Here is a 21,009-nt window from a genome sequence, read left to right as displayed (position 1 = left end):
AATATTAACAGTGGTTATCCCTTGGTGCTATGATTATGAGTGACTCTCTAATACATTTTTGTATTTTTAAATTTTTACAATGAATATTAAATTTACAATGAGTCATAATAAATTTTACAATGAATACATAATTTAAAAGTATTTTTATAATGTGATTTTAAAATTCTCCAGTCTCCTTGTCACTGCCCTTGTTCTTCTCTGCTGGGCTGGAAGACAAGATCTGGATTAGAAACAAGGTAGAAAATTATTTTTATTTCTTCCCCTCCTGAACGCCTATAGACAAATTATAGAGCTCTAATTTCACGGCTGTCAGCCTCTGCTCCACCTTCCTCATATTCTTTAGGATTTGAAGTCTCTGCAATTTCAAGTTTCTTCAAGTAAATATCGTAGTATTTCAGAAATGGCTACAAGATTTAAGGGATTTTCTTTTTTCTGTGCATAGTTATTTTTAAGAAACTCTATAGGGTTTGGTGGAGGAGGGTATGGATGTCCTAGTCACGTAAAAATTTACAATCAATCAGACCACCGTCCTTCACCACTTAGAGACATAAGAATATATTCAAGGGAATACACAGGGCTTGGGGTTGGAAAGGTCAAGGTGGTCATTTGGAGTGAAGGAATGTCATGTACTAGCCACAGAGGCACACAGGTGGAATGAAGAAGTTCAGCCTTTCAGGCAAAACCATCACACTTAAGGGTGCCAGTAACTTACAACCAGAGCTCAGCGAGTGGGACACCAAAACCCGAAGTGAGATCATGGAGCTGGGGCGGGGGAGCAGCAGGCCAACAGAGAAGCAGGATTCAGAGGTGTGATTCCAGGGCAGGCGGCACAGCAACAATGTCCAGGAGCCTAGGACTCTGAGTGGACAACTGGTATCCCCTGAGAGAGGGACTGGCTAAAGTAAGAAAGGCCCCTGGCTGTCAGGATTCCACAAACAGGACACACTCATGGAATGGAGGTTTAGACATGGGAACGCTGCTCCAGGAGCTGCATGACAAGACCAAGGACCTGTGGGAGCAGGGTTGGCAAGTGGGAGGAGGGAGATCTGACCAGGATGCCTGCGTGGCTCAGGGTTCAAGATGTGAACACCGCTTCTCAGCTCACAATGGGGGGGCTGGAACTGCACCTAGGCCAACCATGTCAGAAGCCTTGGCCCAGGACCTAGAGTGGGACCAAGTCTGCAGATGAGGAGGGTGAGAATCTCAGAGGAGCTGGGGAAAGAAAAAGCCAGGGAATTGAGGGCAGGGCTGACAAAAGACAGAGGTCCTCACTGCTGTCCCCATTTGTCCTCTAAGAACTGGATGAAGAAGGGCCCGGGGAGCAGGTATCCTTCAGAAATTCCCTTGTCTCTGCTCCGGGCAGTGGAGGCGGTAGTTTGAAAACTGCTCATGTGCTGTCCTCTTTTGGGCTACATGACCTGTGCTCTAAGTTGCAAGGCAGGTGACTAGGGAGTTTTCTTGGTTCCTTCACGTCCTCCTTCAGGAAGTGATGTTAAGCTTGGAGGATGCAGACCGTGGGGCTCTTATAATTGGAGAGAGAACCCTCTCCCACTAAAGCCAAGTACTGGGGCTGGGGCTGAGAAAAATTAGGAAGCGCTCTAAACAAAAGCCCACAGTTTTCCCCCTAAGGTCCCACGGGGAGGAGAGAAGGTGGTGAGAGGTGACAGATGCCTGGTTTCAGCCCAGAGAGAGAGGCAGTAAGGCTGGCACAGAGGGAAGATGGGGGCTCATGCCCCCATTTTCCATGGGGACTATGGAAGCAGTCTGCCTCACTGGTGGCCTCGTATCTATTGGGGCCCACAGCATCAAAGTGACCATGATGGTGCAGTGTGGCCATGTGGCAGGAGGCTCAGTTCTCATAGAGGGAAGGGGAGGCTGAGTTGAAAGTCAGAGGAGCAGCTGATGAGTCTCCCCCGAGGGCAAGGTGAGTCTGCAGCAGTGGCTAAGGAGACCTGCGCTCAAGTGTCTGCAGCCAGCATGAGCCACAGGGAGCAGAGGCAGAGGGGCCCTGACCAAGCCAAGAGATCAGACCCCAAGTTAGGCCAGCTGCAGACATCTGCCAGGAACACTGGCAGGGCAACAAGCAGCCGGGCAGGCCAGGGATGCTGTCGGAGGGAAGAAGAGACACACAAAGATCCCGAGGCTTCCACTCAGACAGTAGAGGGAATGAGCCTACCTGTCCCCACACACGCAGAAGCCACCTGAGCCTGAGCACTCTTTCCTGAAGAGCACCTCCAAAGGGACGAACTACGGTCAATCAGCCAAACCCAGCAGCAGTCCCTAGATTTCTGAATTGGCTGAGCCTGGTGTACAGTAAGGGCTCAATAAATGTGTGCTGGTGAGTGAATGAATAACTGAATATTTTGCACTTTTCTGTCCAAGACATTTGACTTAAAACTAAAGAATTTTTGTAACAACTGAATGGCAAATGTGATATTTTATCATTCATCTCCATGTCAGAGCATTTAATTGAGGCTAGGGTGCCAGAGGCAGGCTGAAAAAATTCACATTCACGGCCTTTCCTTGGTCTCATAGCCTTTTTGCTTCCATTTACTTCATAATAACATACATCAGTCACTGTGGGGAGTGGGGCAGAGGATGGGGTGTGGGTACAGAAGTAACAGTAACTCCTGGATTAAGAGTTATAGTTTGTTTCTCAGTACAGGTGGAACTTGCTACAAACCTTTACCAAGATGGATAGGTAGGTAAGTAAATAAATTCACAAACTGCACTAAATTGAATTAGGGCTGGAGATGAAGCTGACCTCTAAAGCAAAAGCTGCGACTTGCCCAGAGTCATTCTCAGCGGCTGTCCCTCCAACTGAAACCTCAGATTTGGTTACAGCAAGGGAATGGCTCACCCCCCAGCAGGTTGTCAACAGCGCCCAAAGCCACTGCATACACTGCAGTCGGAAATTCAGTGTTAATAAAAGACACTCAAGGAATCTTTCTCTCCTTTTTCCTTTAAGTTAAACTTCTTAGGAGCCTGGGGGTCCATTGAACTTCACGCACAGAAGTCAAACTCCAACAGACTGACTTGGGCAACCCACCAAGTCTATAAAGGGCCTCCTGTGCAGGCGAGCTTTACCAGGCCTCACACTGCCTGTTCTCAAAAGGCTTTGAAGGGCCACAGCTGCATCACGCACTATTGTTACGTTGTTCATAACAGTCAAGAGAGCTTGTCACGACCTCTCTACTGCTATGAGGACATGCAAGTCCACGACACAAGAGCATGGACTTCTCGGAGAAAATGAAGCCCACTGCCCCTGACTCCTGGTGTGCCTGGTTGCAGAAGCTATTTTTAGAGCCACACTGGCAGCAAAAAGAACGACTGTGACCTGAAACTCCAGATAGATATTACAAAGTGTCAGCCCAAATGCCCCTGCTTCGGGAAAGTCTGGTTAAAATTCCGGCAGCCTTAGAAACTGTACTAGGTGAACGGGATGAAGAATGGCTCAGTGTCCAGGAGAGTAACAGCATGTGGTCATCTGCGTGTGCTGGATTGCTGACAGTTCATTATTTGGCAGAGAAGGGTACCCTAGGCTCTGCTGTCGGTGCTTCTAATTAACTTCTAAAGCTCTAAAAGAAAATTCTATTTGCTTTCTCTCCAATCTAAGAGAAATAAAATAGTCATGTGTTCTGTATTTCCATACAAGAGAGGAGAAAATGGATAGGGGCTAGGATCCAAATGGAGCCTCACACATAGCAGACACTGTGCAACTGGTGAGTCCTGATAAGAACTAGCCCATCTTAGTGGATGAAAACTCTCGAAAGTGCTACCAGAGAGCTGAGTAAATGGAAAAGGCTGTTTGGGTTTGAGCACAGTTATAATCTGTATCTTAGTCATCTCTTCCAAAGAGCCCCCTAAAAATGACTGAGGAATAATAATTCACTGCAGATCAGATCAGTCAGAAGATAAGAAGAGTTCTACACTATGCTGCAGAGAAAACTATGGGGCAGCAGGAAAGAAAGGAAGAAAGGGTATTTTCTGCTCTGAACTCAATCTGAGAGGCTTCTATAGTTGCTTTTTGGGCTTTGAGGGTGGAGTGGAAAAAAGGGAGAGAAGAAAGGGCCTGGAAAATGGCACATTCTGGAAACATCTAGAAAGGGGGATTAAAGCTATCAAAATAATGGCTGGAGCCCACCCCATCCCTCCCCATCCACAATGGCATCCATCCAGCTCCAATCACAGAGGAATCTGAGGGCTTTTGTTCTTCCCATGCCAGATCAATCTGATAAAAGGAATGGAACTGCCGCCCCTATTTATGTTCAGCAATAACTCAGAACTGGGCATTTAATTCAGAGGTGGAGTATCTTCCATTTTTTAAAATCCTTAAAAGAAAATGAAACTCACCTGCTCTTCAGCAGCCCATCCCACCGACCCTCCGTGTGGGTGAGGAGGGAAAGCCCTCCCAGCATCACTCAGATTCACCTACTTGCTGCTGGGAGCCATCACAACACAGGCTGGCTGAGGGAGGCAGGTCTCTCTGCCTGTCATCACAGAGAACGCTACCCTGAATGCCTTGCTCTAGCTGGAGGGCACTGCCTGGGAATTCTGCTTCCAAAGGAAAGGATTCCAGCAGCAATATCAGTGTGTCATGCAAAAAGACAAACTGATCTCCCCAGGCTGGTGCTGAAGGTACATAGCGATGACAGGAAATACCACTTATTTCACCCAAAAGCAGTATGTTCACCATGGTGTAGGCATACTTTTCTTTTATAAGGAACAGACTCCCTGAAGGGACTGACTTGGGGAATGTGGGTCCCTTATCTTCCTGTGCAAATCCCCTGGCATTAAAAATGCCTCTCCTTTGTTAGCACCCAGGCTTCCTCTCCGTGTGTAGGATACTAAGTCAGAGATAATCTAGTGATAGGGTTATCTGTCATAATCATGCAGTTGTATCAATGGATCAGATAAGTAGAAAAAGGTTATATGATCCCCACAGTGAGGAGCAAGGATGCCTCTGTGGGATACAGAAGAGCAATAATAACAACAATCATAACAGCTACCGTTTTCAGGCATTTTACACGCATTAGCTCACTGTTTTAAGTATTTTACCTGTATTATCTCATTTAATCTTCCAACAACCCTGTAAGATAGATACTATTATTACCCCCCATTTACAGATGAAGAATCTGAGGTACAGAGACGTTAAGTAGCTTGTCCAAGTCTCATAGAATGGGTCTGTAGCACATCTAGTCAAAATCCTTTTACAGAGAAGTCAACTGAGGCTCAAAGCCAGTGGTCAAGTCTGGGCTAGAAAACTAGTCTTGGGAACCGGGCAATGTTCTTTCTATCCCATCCTGCTGCCAACACTTAGAGTCACCTGACAGCCGCCTGCTCCCAGCTGTGAAGTCAGGTATTCTTTGAGCACCAGGAGAAGGCAGCAGTCAGCGGTAGCTGGCTATGCAGAGCAGACAACTGGGCAGTGATGTCCTGTGTTACAGTGAGGGCCATACCCGCTGCTTTCCCAGGAAGTGACAAAGGTGAGGATGACGCTCCTTCAAGGTCCTTTCCAGCTAATTGTCTGACCAAATAGCAAGTGTTTTGAAGAAATGGCTATGTCTTCAATTAGACAATCTTACAGAAGGGCAAACACATTTGTTGGTTCTCCAGCAGCATTTTCATTCACTGAGTTCTCATTTTGGGTCTCAAAAGTATATAAACATGGATAAATTTGAAGAGGACTGAAACATAAGGAGAGTATTCTCCATTCTGCTAAGAATGGAGGTTTATACCTAACAGGAATCAATAAATGCTCATGAAGCAAAGACCAACCCCTATTCCAGATCCCACTTTATAACGATACTTCCTCTGGGGTCATACGAAAGGCTGCAGTTGACCACTACTGACTGAACCAACACTTCTAACAACGGGAGTATCCCCTGAAGAAAGAAAGCAGAGATCGTGGAGGTTTTTTATTTTTAACTGTAAACTGCCCCATGTCTTGCTTCTAAAATGAACTCTATTAACTGAAACATTTGATTATCTACAATACCTCATGCCATAACTTCAGGAAGTTTACAATCAGTGCTCCTCATCTGAGGGACCAAAAGCTTTGTTATGGAAATTTTCTACTACTGGAACAACACACCTTTAAATGCTGGGTAAGTTTTATGGACAAGAAAATTAAAAGCTCATTTACACAGAGGGTGAGAGAGCTGCCTAATGACAGACCCTGTTGGTGGCAAAATTGAATAAGTCATTCCTCTGTTACTTGAAGACTGCAAGGGCAGGAAAAGAAGGTGGAAAATGTATAGCCTTTCCCTCATAATTTTTCTCTTCCTGAATTGTGACAGGCTTCACTTGGCCCCTGTGCGAGATTCCTTTTCTGATTCTCCCCTCCTGGACCCAAAGGGAAGTAGTAAACCACTGAGGTCTTCAACCTGTCCTTACCCACAACACACTGCAATTGGCCAGCATCATATACACACCTCAGGTTGGTCAACAGTAGCAGTCAGTCTAGCTCTAGGCGATGCTCACTTCTGCCCAGGATGCTCCATGGTTTCTGAATCCCTGTCTGTGACTCTACCATGACAAATTCTGCTGCTCTGGGATTTGACGCCAGTTTGATCTCCTGGTGCACTCTATGCTGCTCTGCAACCTCCCACAAAATGGGTGCCACACAAGACCCTGAACTAAGAATTAATACCCAACTGTCTGCATCTTGCTCCAAGATTGGCTGTCTGCTATCTGCTGATGGCCATCAGCTCCTAAGATAGAATTCACATTCCATTCAATTCATCTATTTAAAGTATACAATTCAATAGATTTTAGTGTATTCATAGAGCTGTGCAATCATCACCAAAATAAATTTTAGAACATTTTCATCATTTCCCCAAAAAACCCCATCCTCATTAGTAGTCACTCCTCTCCTCACCACATCCCCAGCCCTAGGCAACCACAACTCTACCTTCTGTCTCTCCCAGTTAACTTTTTACCCATCTTCAGTCTATTTCATTGGACCAGTGGATGGAGTCTGGGCTCCTCTGTTTGGCTTTCAGAGCTTTCCATAAAGTAGACCTCCTGTTTCAATCTCCTCAGTCTTCAACCTTTCCTCTACTTAAATGCACATTCCCTACCTTCAGTCTCCTCACCAGACTTCCACTTGCAACACCCCAACCTCACGGTGCAGTAAAGGGTTAAGCTCAGTAGACTTGGGTTGCCCAAACCCTACACATCGCAAAGAACTGGCTCTTGACAGACTCCTGGAGGATAAGCTCTAAGCCCGTGGAATATCCTGTCTGATAGGACTGTCTTTGCATACCTGAGGCCCTGGGCCACGCTGTGTTAGTTTAACATCTAGGGGGCAGGGGGTTAAAGAATGAGTAGCCAAGGTTAGTCACAGGGGTGCTCTGTGCCTAAGTGACTGACTCTCAGTAAAAACCTTGGACACCAAGGCTCAGGTGAGCTTCCCTGGTTGGCAGCACTTCATACATGCTGTTACATATCATTACTGGGAGAATGACACACTGTCCATGCAACTCCACTGGGAGAGGACAACTAGAAGCTCATGCCTGGTTTCTCCTGGACTCTATTGTGTGCATCTTTTTCCTTTGCTGATTTTAATCTATACCATTTCACTGTAATGAGCATAACAGGTTTTCTGAGTTTTGTGAGTCCTTATAGCAAATCATCAAACCCAAGGGTGGTCTTGGGGACCCTGACATGCTCAATTTCACTAATATACCTCTAATTGTGTCATCTCCCACATACTCTGCTAGTGAAAATCCTCTTCGGCTTGCAAGGCCCAACAAGTCACACACAGTAGGTAGGAGCATAGACTCTGGACTGACTAGATCCAAATCCCAGCTTCACTTCTTACTAGGTGTGTAACCTTGTGCCTCAGTAGCCCTGACTGTAAAATGGGGATAACAATAATACTTTATATCTCATAGGGCTAGTGTGGGGTGTAAATGGATTTGTATTGTGTAAAGCACAAGAACAATGCCTGACACATAGAAAATCCCAGTGTTGCTTATGGTTTTTATGAGCTTTCCCATCTGCTCCACTCATAAAGTTCCCTCCCTACTTCCCTTGAATCCACACTGTGCTGAAGTACAATTATGTGCACTTGGGCCTTGTGTCTCCCACCAGCCCATGAACTCCTTCAGGAGGATCTTGTAATTTACTAATACTGTCCTTCCAGAAGTTACTACCACACAATGAGCAGACAATTGGCTCCTAAAATACATTTGCTGATGCATAGGGAAGATATCACTATTACAAAGTCTAAGAAAATCTGATTCTTCACTTAAGGCTTTCCTCCTGTGTAAGCCAGTCATATTCCTCTAAGGAGGAAAAACACTTCCTCTCTTTTTATACATTTGGGCAGAGAATTTGAGATCCCAGCAACTACACATATCCAGGACAGCCCTTTCAACTAAAAGAATCTAACAGCTCCTGTACCTTATAATTTATTATCAAATTATATGTTGGATTAAGGATTGCTAATTGTTAATCATCGGCTCGAATTAGTCATTAATGAGTAATGTCACTAATTACAGGGTCACCTAACACAGAGCAGGCAGGCATCACTGGCACCTCACAGAAGATGCCTGATTCAGCTTTCAGCCAGGGCCCCAAAAGCAATGTGCTGTAAATGTCCCATCTCTGATGACACTGTAGACATCTCCTCGGATTTTACAGCTGGAAAGAACTGTAAAGATCAGCGGTTCCCAAGCTGTGAGCTACAGACCTCTGAAGGATGCTGAGCTAAGCCAGGTTTCCATGATTTCATGCTGTATCCAACCTAGATGCCTTCAGGCTAAATATATTGTACCCCCTCTTTCTTATCCTCACTACTATTTTTCACATGTATGTACATAATGTTGTGAATAATAAAATTTAAGTTTATATCATAGTACAACTTAATTCACAGTAGTTTTTATTGGGAAATCCTCATGGAAAATTTGTTGAATTTATATTCCTGGGCCCTCAAAACAGCCATCAATTAGTTTTTGTGTTCTTGGTCAGCTCACCCATACCTATTCCTCTTGGCGACTATTCCAGACCTTTGTCACATTTCTGCAGCCCACTGAACAAGGCCCAACTCTCAGTCCTAGCAGTGATTTCTCCTCCTAACTCACAAGGAAAATGTGGGTCATGCAGCATGAGCTCTCTCTTCCTGCTCTGTAAGACCAACCCACTGTGCTATTCATGTTCTCGACCCTCTCCCCTCCTCCCTGTTCAGGGTCCTTCTTGCTCAATCAGTGCCCTCCCTCCTTTCTACGTCTTCAGACCTTCCCTCTCTCCTTGCTCCATGACCTCACCTGTATGTACTGTGTTAAAACAGGACTCTTCATGTCCTCATTTGGGCTCAGGATGTTAGACAATAGATGCTATATTTAAAGAGATCATGCAAAAAGTTCAAAGTAGACAGCCAAAAACCAGCTGACTAATGAGAATGAACGAATGGAGTTTGGTAGAGGAATGTGTAGGAGAGGTTCCCTGGAGCAAGCTGTATCCTGAATCCCCCTCCCCAAGGGGAGTAGGGATCCTACCATCTAACCCTAAGCCTGAATCCCACTCTGAGGGGCAGGGGGTGGGGGTTCTGCCATCTGGTGGTCAGTGGAGAAACATCGTCACTGGTGCCTGACTCATCTTAACAAAGAGAAAGTGGCCTGTGGAGCAGGGGGAGCCCTGTGTGTGGGAAGTTGCCTCTTCCCTCCCATGTGGGACAAAGGTGTGTGAATCCCAAGAAGCCAGATATGGAACCCAGGAGGGATGCTGACGTGCGGTCACTGTAAAAGCTCACTACAAAAGGGAATAAGTACTGATATGTGCAACAACATGGATAAACCTTGTAAACTTTATGCTAGGTAAAAGAAACCAGACACAAAAAGCCATATTGTACGATTCCACTTCTATGAATTGTCCAGACAGGCAAATCCATAGAGACAGAAAGCAGATTGGCAGCTGTTAGGGGGCTCTGTATGGGTTAATGAAAAAATTCTGAAACTAGAAAGTGGTGACGGTTGCACAGCATTGTGAATGTACTTAATGCCACTGAATTCTACACTTTAAAATGGTAAAATTTATGTTATGTGTATTTTACCACAATAAAAAAGTCATCAACAAAGCAAAACAAACCAAAAAAAAGGATGTCTAAGATGATGGCTTACCAGATATGGAAACAACCTAAGTCCATCAATGGATGAATGGCTAAAGAAGATGTGGAATATATACACAATGGAATACTATTCAGCCTTAAAAAAGAAGGAAATCCTACCACTATGACAACATGGATGGGCCTGGAGGACATAAAGAAATAAGTCAGACAGAGAAAGACAAATACTGCATGATCTCACTTATACGTGGAGTCTAAAAAAGTTGCACTCATAGAAACAGAGAGTAAAAGGCTAATTGGCAAGGGCTGGAGGTGAGGGAAATGGGGAGATGCTGGTCAAAGGGTGCAAACTTCCAATGATAAGCTGAATAAGTTCTGGAGCCTAATGTACAGCATGGTGACTATGGTTAGTAATAACGTCTTGTATACCTAAAATTTGCTCTAAGAGAGCAGATCTTAACTGTTCTCACCATAAAAAAAAGGTAACTATGGGAGGTGATGGATGTGTTAATTAGCTTGATCTTGGTAATCATTTTACAATGTACAAGTATACCAAAACAGTATGTTATATACCTTAAATATACACAAATTTTATTTGTCAATCATACCTCAATAAAGCTGGGGGAAGAAAGAAATATTTTAAATGTATTTGTAAAATAATGAATGAATTAATTAATTAATTGGGGGGAAAATGTAGTGGCTTACCGCAGCACGGAGCCCCAAGCCGTGAGAGGGTGTGGGGTGGACATAGAGGCAGAAGTGGGGGAGGACTGGGAGAGCCAGCTGAGGGAGAGTCCCTGCCCATATGAGAAAGCAGCATGGGTGTTCGGAGTCCCCAGAGCCCATGCTGAGCAGTCAGAAGAACCCGGTCTACCCACCTGCTGGCCCAGAGAGCTCAAAGCCATCCTAAGACAGTGACAGTCAGATAAGACCCTCCTAGCCTCCTGTCTCTCCTCCCCAGTGCTTGGACCCGGGTGGGGACAATACACTTCCTGAGGAAAAGATGAGGGAGGGACAGAAAGAGTAAGGACTCCAGCCCTTCTCCCACTGCAAAGGGTCAGCGAGCAGCCGGCCACAGCTAAGAGAGGAGAAGGTCTTAATTTCAACTCAGTTCAAGTCTTCATGATTACATGAGACTGGGCGATTTTAACAACGGATTGAGGCTGGTTAGTGACTTCAAATGACCCTAGGACTTTCATTACCCAAAAGTGACAAGAAAAATCATGGGGTGGGCTGGAGTCTTCATCCAGGGGCAAGTGAAGGACTCACTGCTCTGAGCAAGTTAAATGTCACATGAGGAAACCGAAACAACTTGGGTTTTACAAACATAAACCGTGAGTTCTATCTGTTCAGTGTGCTAGAGGTACATGCTCAATTTCTCCTGTTCGAAAAAACAGATGTCACTTGATCCTGTAGCCTCCTGAACAGCTTCTGTCCCTCTCCCTCTTTGAGTTTCCCCCACACATCTCAGAAGCATAACCTGCACCCACTTTCTCCACTTCTTTGTGTCCCATTCATTCCTCCTCCAACTGCCATCCAGCTTCAGACCCAAATACTCCCCGAAAACGGTTTCACTAAGATTATGATGAGCTGATCCCTTAAACCAAAGGGTGCTTTTGGCCTTCCTATTCTTGAAGCTCTGCAACTCCATTGCCCTGGTTGTCCTCATGCCTCCCTGACCATTCATGACTTGTCAGTCTCCTTTATGAAGGCTCCCTTCATCCCAGAAATGTTGGGGCTTCCGTTCTCCTTCTCTAGTGTACTTCTGGGCAATCTCATCCTCTTTATAATCACTAGCGCTGACCTCTCTTCTGAGCCTCAGATTCCACTCATTCATTCAATAAATATTTTCGGCATACCTACCAAGTGCCAGGTATTCATTAGGTCCTCAAGATATAACTGAAATAGCCACAGTCCTGGCTTCATAAAGCATACAGACTAGTGGGCTATAAAGAATGGTAAAGAAAGGCTTTCCAGCTGGGAAAGCCAAGCAGAACTATCTAGCAGTGTTTCTTAATAGAAGTCCTGTGGACCACTAGGAGGTTGGCTTCAAGGCACCCATAAACTTCATGAAATTATATGCAAAGTTCTGTCTGCTTATTCATGTTCGGGGTGATACGATCTACAGCTTTCGTGAGATTATCAAAGAGGTCTTTGACTCAAAAAAGTTTAAACTCCACTGGTCTAATGAATGGTTGTTGATGCGACACTGGAGATGATGACACTTCAGAGAAAAATCAGGGCTTAAGACATAGATTTGAGAGCCTTCTCTGCGCAGAGGTGAGAGCTGGGTCAGTGCTTCTCAGAGCCTTTCACTGACGAATCTGAGCCGCAGAGGGCTGTGACACAGTGAGGTGGGAGGGGCTCTCTCATGGCTGAACTCAAGCGCCAGGATGTCCGGTCATGCTTCTCCTGTGGCTTTGAGTGACACTTTCCCCAAATCCCTCAGCCCCACAGTAAAGCCACATATTGCACGTGCCCACAGCTCCCAGTGTGAGAAGCATGGACTAAGGCTGCCCTGGGAATTACAGACGTCTCCAAGGACAGAGCAAAGACCAAATTCTGGGGACCCAGGTGGTCAAATGCAGTCTAGAAATGTTGTTTGGCCCTCGTAATTTTGAAGAAGAGGGATTTATTGCTGACAATTAGAAGTCAGGAGATTTCACAAAATTATCTGGATTTGTGTCTTTTCTTAAAAGTCTGAGCACGTGACAATGCCAGCCTTGTGCGCCCCGCACCCTGACCCCAGCCCAGCACCGCCACTAAGCAGCTGCCTCCTTGCATGCCGCATGTGTGCTTCAGTCCCCATCCCTTACCCGTGGCTCTGCTCTCTTTAATGGCACCTGCCCACTCTCTATGCCTAAAACTCTGGTGTAGACAAAGAACGGCAGAGGAAAACAGAAAACCTTGGGAAACAGCTGTTTACCAGGCAGGAGAAAAAAACACGTAGGAAGAAAGGGGAAAGGAATTAAAACAGAAAGGATATAAATTCCCTTAATGCAAAATCTCCCAGATTATGTTGTCTACCATTAAGACTCAATATCCAAAGAATCCTTAAATCTAATGTCAGTTTGATCGTGAAAAAGTTCTCATCCTGTCCTTTCCCCGAATAAAATCATTACCCTAAAATATTGGAACCACAGGGAAGAGGGAAATCACCATGTCCTAATGTTTAAGAAACCAAACTGTATCTTCTTAATAACATCAAAAGGGCCATAAAAATTCCTTCCTACAATTAAATATCTCTGTAACTATTAACAATTAAGCATTTCATAAGTTATGATACATTAAAAAGAGACCATTAGTATTTGATTCTATTTTGTACATCAGAGATGCAAGTAATATTAATAACTCATGATCACGACTCTATTTTCCCGAGTCTTTTTAAAGTGCATATTAATCAGTTGTTAATGTTACTGTAACTCATAAAGTACTAGCTAAATTTTCACTGAGTGCCTTACAAATGCAGGGATAGCTGTGTTTTCTGGGCATACCAAAGCACTGCAGTGTATTCACTTCTTTCCCTCTGTTGTTAACACCACTGTCATACCCTCACTCCCTTATCTGTCACAGCCAGAGATCAGCTCCCCTGTGGGTTGGGAGGAAGCAGTGTTTGGCCAAAAACGTAAAACTTACTGTTGGTCAGTCCATTGTTTGAACTTTATCCTTTCAAGCTCTGAAGGCCAAGGGGTCTTTAAGTACTCCCTATTATTATTTTTTTAATCGTAGTAAAATACACATAACATAAAATTTACTATCTTTACTATTTTTATGTGCACAGTTCAGCAGTGTTAAGAACATTCACATCACTATGCAACCAATCTCCAGAACTCTTTTCATCTTGCAAAACTGAAACTCTATACCCATTAAATAACCACTGTCCATTCTTCTCTTCTCCCCAACCCCTGGTACCCATCATTCTACTCCCTGTTTCCATGAATTTGGCTATTCTAGGTACCTCTTATGAGTGGAATCAGATAGTCTTTGTCTTTTGGTGACTGGTTTATTTTACTTAGCATAACGTCCGCAAGGTTCATCCATGTTGGAGCAGGTGTCAGAATTTCCTTCCTTTTTAAGGCTGAATAATATTTCATTGTATGGATGTACCACATTTTGTTTATCTATTCATCTGCTGATGGACATGTGGGTTACTTGCACTTTTTGGCTATTGTGAATCATGATTCTATGAACATGAGTGTACAAACATCTCTTTGAGACCCTGTTTTCAACTCTTTTGGGTAGAATTGGAAGTAGAATTGCTGAATCATATGGTAATATCATTTCTAATTTTTTGAGGAACTGTCATACCATTTTCCACAGCACCTACACCATTTTACATTCCCACCAACAATGCTCAAGGCTTCCAATTTCTTCACATCCTTGCCAACACTTGTTATATTCCATTGTTTCTGATGGTTGCCATCCTAATGGGTGTGAGATGCTTTCTCACTCATTAAATTCAAAATATCCCTAAGGATGACGCTTTTATTCTCAGGCACATTAGTGATGGGTTTATGTTATTATTTGCAGAGAGCCAAGAGTATGGCCCTGCAGCATTGCCAGAAGACACTGAATGTCGAGGATGGAATGGGAACAGAGCCGCCTCCTGAGACATCTCCAGCTAACTAAGTTACTGACTCAAAAGATTACCTTCCCTGTGGCACATATTTGCCCATGGGCAGCTCTATTCTAATGCAATTCTGAAGCTTTCGATTTGAGCAGGAAAACAAGGGAACATGGGGCAGCGGGATCTGTATGTCTTAAAATTTTACTCTTATTTATCAAACATGTGTAAACTGAGAAAGAACCTCATGGCTACCAGGAAAAAGTCCTCACTCCTACTCCACGATTCCTTCTTGCTATCCCTCTTTATATCAACAAACACAGCCCTAAAACCAGGCCAAGGGAAGAAGGCTTCCACCACCTCTTCTAACTCAAGACAGAGCCATGAAGATTTTAAGAGTCAGTTTGGCCCTCAAGCAGAACTCACAGAAAGTACTGAACTATACTCAGGTATCATCTTGGTTGAAAATCAGAGCATCTGAGATGGGCTGAATAATGTCCTCCCCCCACCCAAAAAACAATCCACGTCGTAATCTGTGGAACCTCTGAATGTTACCTTATATGGGAAAAAAAGACTTCGCAGATATGATTAAGTTAAGGATTCTGAGATGAGGGGATTATCTTGGATTATTCATGGGGACCCCAAATGTCATCACAAGGGTCCTTATACGAGGGAGGCAAGAAAGTGGAAGGAAGAAGGAGGCCATGTGATAAAGGAAGCACCTGGGAGGAAGAGGGACGTGATGCTGCCATGAGCCAAGGAACGAAAGCAGCCTCTAGAAGCTGGAAAAGTCAAGGACATGGATTCTCCCCTCAAGCCTCCAGAAGGACCCCTCCCTGTGGCTCTGAGTTTAGCTCTGTAAACCTCACTTCAGACTTCTGACCTTTGTGATGGAAGAGAATAAACGTGTGTTGCTTTAAGCCATCACGTTTGTAGGAATTTGTTACAGGGGCCATAGGAAACAAATAGGGCATCAAAATCCACCACTTCACTCAGCATCCTTTATACGTGAGCTTCCCACCTGGAATGCCATGAAGTATTGATCTCCTTGTCTCCAGGGCAGCTGGGTGGGACCTGGAGCAAGAGCCACAGGGAGCTGCCCAGAGGCCCTCAATTACCCCACATGCCACACAAAGATTGTCCTGTTCTGTGTGTTCCTATATTGCGAAAAAGGGCGAGAAGCACTATGATAATAAAAGCTGCAAGCATGAAAGAGCCCCAGGAATGAACACCTTCCAAACTTCATACTAAAAAGTTCCTGAACACAGTGCCTCAGATCTGAGGGAGAATAAAAAGGTGTGAGCATTCCTACCAATTTTGATCTTTCAATGTTGCTGTTTAATAAGCTGCACCTGAAAACTTTACCTAAAGGCTCAAAATGCAGTGTCCTTCCTCAGGAAGAAAACCAAGATGGTGAGACATCCCAAATTCCTAAAGCAGCTGTTTGCACACTGCTGGTCCATCCCCAGGCAGTGTCTCCTAGCCTCCCTCCCCCGGGACTCCTCTGTCCCCTGGGATGTGGGGATTCAACGGCTGCCAGAGCTTGCCTGCCACAGACCTGATGGGGAGGGAAGGGTCTCCGGCGTCCCACCAGTCTTTTGGGGGGCTGATGTACATGCACCACAGCTCCCAGCTGTACCCGTGGGCGGAGTTCTCATACCGCTGCACCTCAAAGGTGTCCTGCTTGATGTTGTCAATGGACGGGAGGATCACGCGCTTCCGGTTCTCCTGGATTCGGGATAGAACCGGCTCGGCCCTGAAACAGAGAGAAGTAGAAATAAAATCTCTCCCCTAGGCATGCCCACACCTCAGCTGCACAGACCCCAAGACTCCAGAGAATGAACAGCAGCAACATAGCTAAAGAGTGCGCTTTGGGCAGGCTGGAACTCAGATGGAAACTGAGGCTGCTGAGTGACCAGCCCCGGTGGGCTCATTCAGTTTCAAGCACAGCTGTGAAGCTCCGTGCAACGCAGCCCACGCCGGGGCCCATGCAGGATCTCCACGGCACTGATGCCTCACACGAGAGGCCTGGAGTGAGAAATCAGAACGTGAGGTCCTCTCCCCTAGAAAGGGCCAGGCCTCTCGCTTCCACCGACAGGGTAAGCCAAGCAAGGCCATCCTGACGTCTGCAGATGTGCGTGGCACTACAGTTTTGTACAGTATTTTCAGTTCCCCTCAGGGCATTGGCCGATGCCTCTTGTTTTTACTGCTGCAGCTGAATTCCCTTTCCCAAAATAGGTCACTTCTGCCCTTGATGGCCTGGTTTTAATAAGCATTTCACCAGCCTCTTTGTGTGTGCGACTATTTCAGTTGTTTTAATTGATTATTTAATTGATTTCTTAAAAGGGATTTAATTGAATGGGTTAGAAATGGCAGGCGGGAGCTAATAAACTGCTAAGACAGGCAGAATCCTGCCTCCCAGCCAGCTTGCCCCTCAGGGCTGCAGTGGGCGACAGGCAGGGGCCTGGCTCAGGGTTCAAGGTATAGCCCTGCCAGCTTTAGGAGACAGCAGATGGTCAGACTCCCCTGCCAGTGTGTGTCTCCAAGGCTGACCTAGGAAGGGATCATTTCCCATATTCAGGAAGGAAAACATGGCTCTCATAAGCCAGGGCATTAATCTCCCCACTTAGAACAGAGCACAGGCTTTGGAAAAGAGTCAAGTGAAAATCCCATTCCGCTGCAGTATTTGCAAGAATAACGAGAACGCTCAGCCCACATCCCATCTCTTTTCACTTGCAGCTATTGAATTACCTGTTGGCTCATCCCATATGTCTATTTAAAACGAGCAACAAAATATACCCTGGGCCATTTACTGCCTCCAATACTTCTGCACACACCATATAGACTGAAGCCAAATGGGACTGACTTTCCACAGTTTCTAGACATGCTTCAGAGCTTCGCCCCTACAATCTTCACTCATGCTCTTCTCCAGGAATGACCTTTTGCCACTGGCAGAAAGTCTAGCCACCTACAGACTCTTATTAGATCAAGTGCCACTTCTTCCAAGAAGCCTTCCCGAATTTCCACCAGTAGGAAGGCTCTCTCCTTCCTCTCAACTCTCAGACCATCTTCCCCACCTTATTCAAGTCACTCTGACTACACGTTACCTTTGCTAATCTTTGAACACACGTTATTTTTCCTAATGAGCAAATGACAGCTGGTATTTATCAAGCACTTATTATATTATGAGTAGATACTATGATCACCATTTTACAAATGAGGAAACTAAGGCCCAGGGAAGTTAAGTCACTTGCCCCAAGCTACACAGCCAGCTGGTGGCAGAGCCAGGTTTCTAACCTAGACGGCCTGGCCTTGGGCCCAGTCTCTGAGCTCCACTGCCTCCCTGAATGGGCCATACTTCACTCAGCTGGTCTGGTGCCTGATGGTGCATATATAGAAGCATTCAGCTCAGCCCAGCACTGTGTGGTGAAAGTCATGAGCGTGGGGGCAGAAGACCTTGTTCAAATAATCCTTCTCAGGCATGGAGTTTGATCTCTAAGTCTGTGATAGAATGCATAAATGTTCCCAGTAAGTTGCTCCCCTCCTTCGGGATATCTACCTATTACCTAGTGGCCTGCAGTGCGTCCCCGCAGAGGGGTACACTCTCTCCCTCAACCTCAGTGAATGTTTAGCTTTGACATGCGAGTTGCTTTGGCCAATGGGATGTGAGCAGAAGTGGCAATGTCACATCTGAGTAGAAACTTTAATAGCCATTGAAAGATGCAGCTATTATTCTTTTCTCTGAGCCACAAAAATGGTATGACCTAGATAGGAGTACTCCTTGGTCTCAGGACACAGAGGACTTATGGAGCAGAGCCACAGACAGACAACTCGCCACAGAGCTGCCACATGGACAAGATGGAAATCTGTGGGTGGAAGCCACTCAGGTTGGAGATTATCAGCAGTACAACCTAGTGAAAGTTGAGACACATGGTCTACCCCGTAATCAGTAATTGCAAAAGGGTTTTAATCCAGAGAGGATGTATGCCACTCTGGTAGAAACGTTGAAAATGTCTGAAGGGCTAAGACTGGATCACAGAGATCAGTTAGAATTAGACTAGAGGTTACTGGAGGATGGACACCAAATCTTGCCAGATTTTGAACCCCTGTCAAGTAACTAACTGTCCAAGTTTTCCCAAGACTGTTCTGGTTTTACCGCTGAAAGTCCTACATTTGAGGAACTCCCTCAGCACTGGGAAAACCCGAACAGTTGGTCATCCAAACCACAGCCTAGGAGAGTGTTTGGGACGTGGTAAGCATCCAGCAAATATTTGTCAAAAGGATAATTCACTACATTAGTTTAGGTGAAAGATAACGAAGGTCTGAGCTGGGAGAGTGGGGGTCAAGGCAGATGTGAGAAACAGAAGGTAAAAGTGGCTAGAGCTGGAGGTTGACTGGATGAGTGACATGAGGAGGAGGAAAGAATCGAGTGAAAGGGACATGAGTGGTGCCAACAGTTTTGACAAGAAAGAAATGAGGAGGAAATGGTGTGGAGGAAAAGGTGAGATAAGCCAAGGGTGAAGTTCCAATGGAACATTCAAGTGCATCTGTTCAGAAGGATTCTAGGTCAATGGCTTTCAAACTTAAGCGAGCATCAGACTCACCTGAAGGGCTGGTTAAAACAGAGAGCTCTGCACCCCCAGAGCTTCTGATTTCATAGTTCTGGCTGGAACCCAAGAACCTGCATTTCTAACAAGTTCCCAGATGATGCTGGTGCTGCTGGTCTGAGGGACCACACTTTGAGAATGTTTCTTACAAGACAGAAACAACTCTGAAGCTCAGGGGAGCTCAGGACTGAAAACATGAAGCTGTGTGTCATCAGGGTCCGATGGTGGCAAAAAAAAAAAACCAGGAAAGAAAACTGATGTCTGAGATGACAACAGATACCTGTATGCTCTTCAAAGTGCCAGTGTTAACAGTGACCCCAGGTTCCAAATCTTTGTGTGGTCATGTGAATAATTATTTTCTTTCTATCTAGCCATTAAATAGATTCTAAAGTTTGTTGCAAATGAAGAATAGACATTTTAATGTTATCTAATGTTAATTAGTGATGGGATATTGGCGCTTCAAATCTGGTACCCTGAACAGCACTTATTCAAGATGGTATCATTGAGTGTAAATAACATATCTGTGAAGTTAAAGACTCTGCTTCTTACTAAGCAACCCCAGCACAGGTTGTTTAACCTCTGACTTGATTTCTCATTGGTTAGTTAGCAATGATGATGTGCCCATGCTTTTAAACTGTAAAGCCCTAATCCAATTTTAATGTTCACTAAATGATTTGGGTATTTTTCACTCTTCTTGCATCCAATATCTACTCCCTGAATGCTAACCACTTTCTCTCATATTGTTTTTTTCACCTGGAGAAACACTGCAGGCCACACTTGCAGAGATAAACCCTTCCCTTCCTCCAAATGATGCTAAGGATAATCCTATACGTTCTGGGAAGCTTTGGCTGAGTAGATGGAATTATAAATGGATCTCTTTTCTCACAATAATGGTTAACCATCCTCCCCAGAAAAGGGAACAAGCAAAGTAGGAAAAGAGAAGTATGGAAATATGACTGTCTTGTCCACTTAGCAAAGATTATCTTGAGTTCTGTCCAACTAATACATCATTTTAACCGAGAATTTTAACAGTGATGATGATGACTATGACAACAATGATGACAGACTGAGTTGACAGCAGACAATTTCTTCATGCTTTCCAGTTTTATCCCAGACTATGGTCTCACTTTCTTCTTCAACCACCCATTCTCCATTCTTCCAGTGGCTCCTGGGGAAACATGTAAAGTTCCCCACCTCCCAGATTCTAGCCCCTTCTGACCACACTGCAGGTCCTCAGTGCTCTTAGGGTTCAGCTTGTGACCTACCAGCCAGCAGTGAATTCCACGTGGGCATCAAAGAAGCCAGTGACCTGGCCGGTGGCTGCCTTCCAGCCCTCGATGCGAGCTCGGATCAGGCCCTCTCTTTTTTGATTGCGGACAACCTTCACCAGCCCGGGGTAGCGTTTGTGGACATACTCTTCCAAGGGGGCCTTCAGCTCCTCTGCAAATGACAAGACACAAGGAGGTCCATAAACACGTCATTTCAAATGTGTGTCCAACCCATTGGGATGCCTAGAGAACTTCAGGAAATTCAGAGATTGCAGAAAAGTTTGCATGTTACTAATTTTAGTAGAAAAGACAACTCAGTCGGTGTGAGAGTCAGAAGAGACCCCTGACATACCAACTGAGGATAGCAATGTTCTTCCTGTGTCCAAGGCATGCAGCCGGAGAGAATCTAGGTCTGGCTTTTATGGCTGCTGCAGGCTGGCAGATACCTTTGGGATTTCCTTTCTTTGTGCCCCTTCCTCCTTCCTTGGCTAGCATTCCTGT

The 21,009-nt window shown here is 45.1% G+C and overlaps 1 protein-coding gene across 4 annotated transcripts in view; it reads right to left on the bottom strand.

Annotated features, from left to right (window-relative positions):
- GALNT17 (polypeptide N-acetylgalactosaminyltransferase 17) overlaps positions 1-21,009 on the bottom strand; it is a 456,580-nt gene that overhangs the window by 205,461 nt on the left and 230,110 nt on the right. For 3 of the 4 annotated variants that reach the window (XM_070567804.1, XM_070567807.1, XM_070567805.1), the window contains 2 exons: positions 20,506-20,680; positions 16,192-16,389 (listed from right to left, as the gene is read on the bottom strand). In XM_070567804.1, the coding sequence (XP_070423905.1) occupies positions 16,192-16,389; positions 20,506-20,680 (373 nt within the window). Of the gene's footprint in view, positions 1-16,191; positions 16,390-20,505; positions 20,681-21,009 lie in introns of those variants that run through there. The other variant, XM_070567808.1, reaches the window with a different exon arrangement.

Source organism: Equus przewalskii, chromosome 12, assembly GCF_037783145.1.
Source record: "Equus przewalskii isolate Varuska chromosome 12, EquPr2, whole genome shotgun sequence".
In the NCBI taxonomy this organism is placed as follows: domain Eukaryota; kingdom Metazoa; phylum Chordata; class Mammalia; order Perissodactyla; family Equidae; genus Equus; species Equus przewalskii.
The sequence above is the reverse complement of the archived record's forward strand: the minus strand, read 5'-3'. Positions and strand labels throughout refer to the sequence as shown.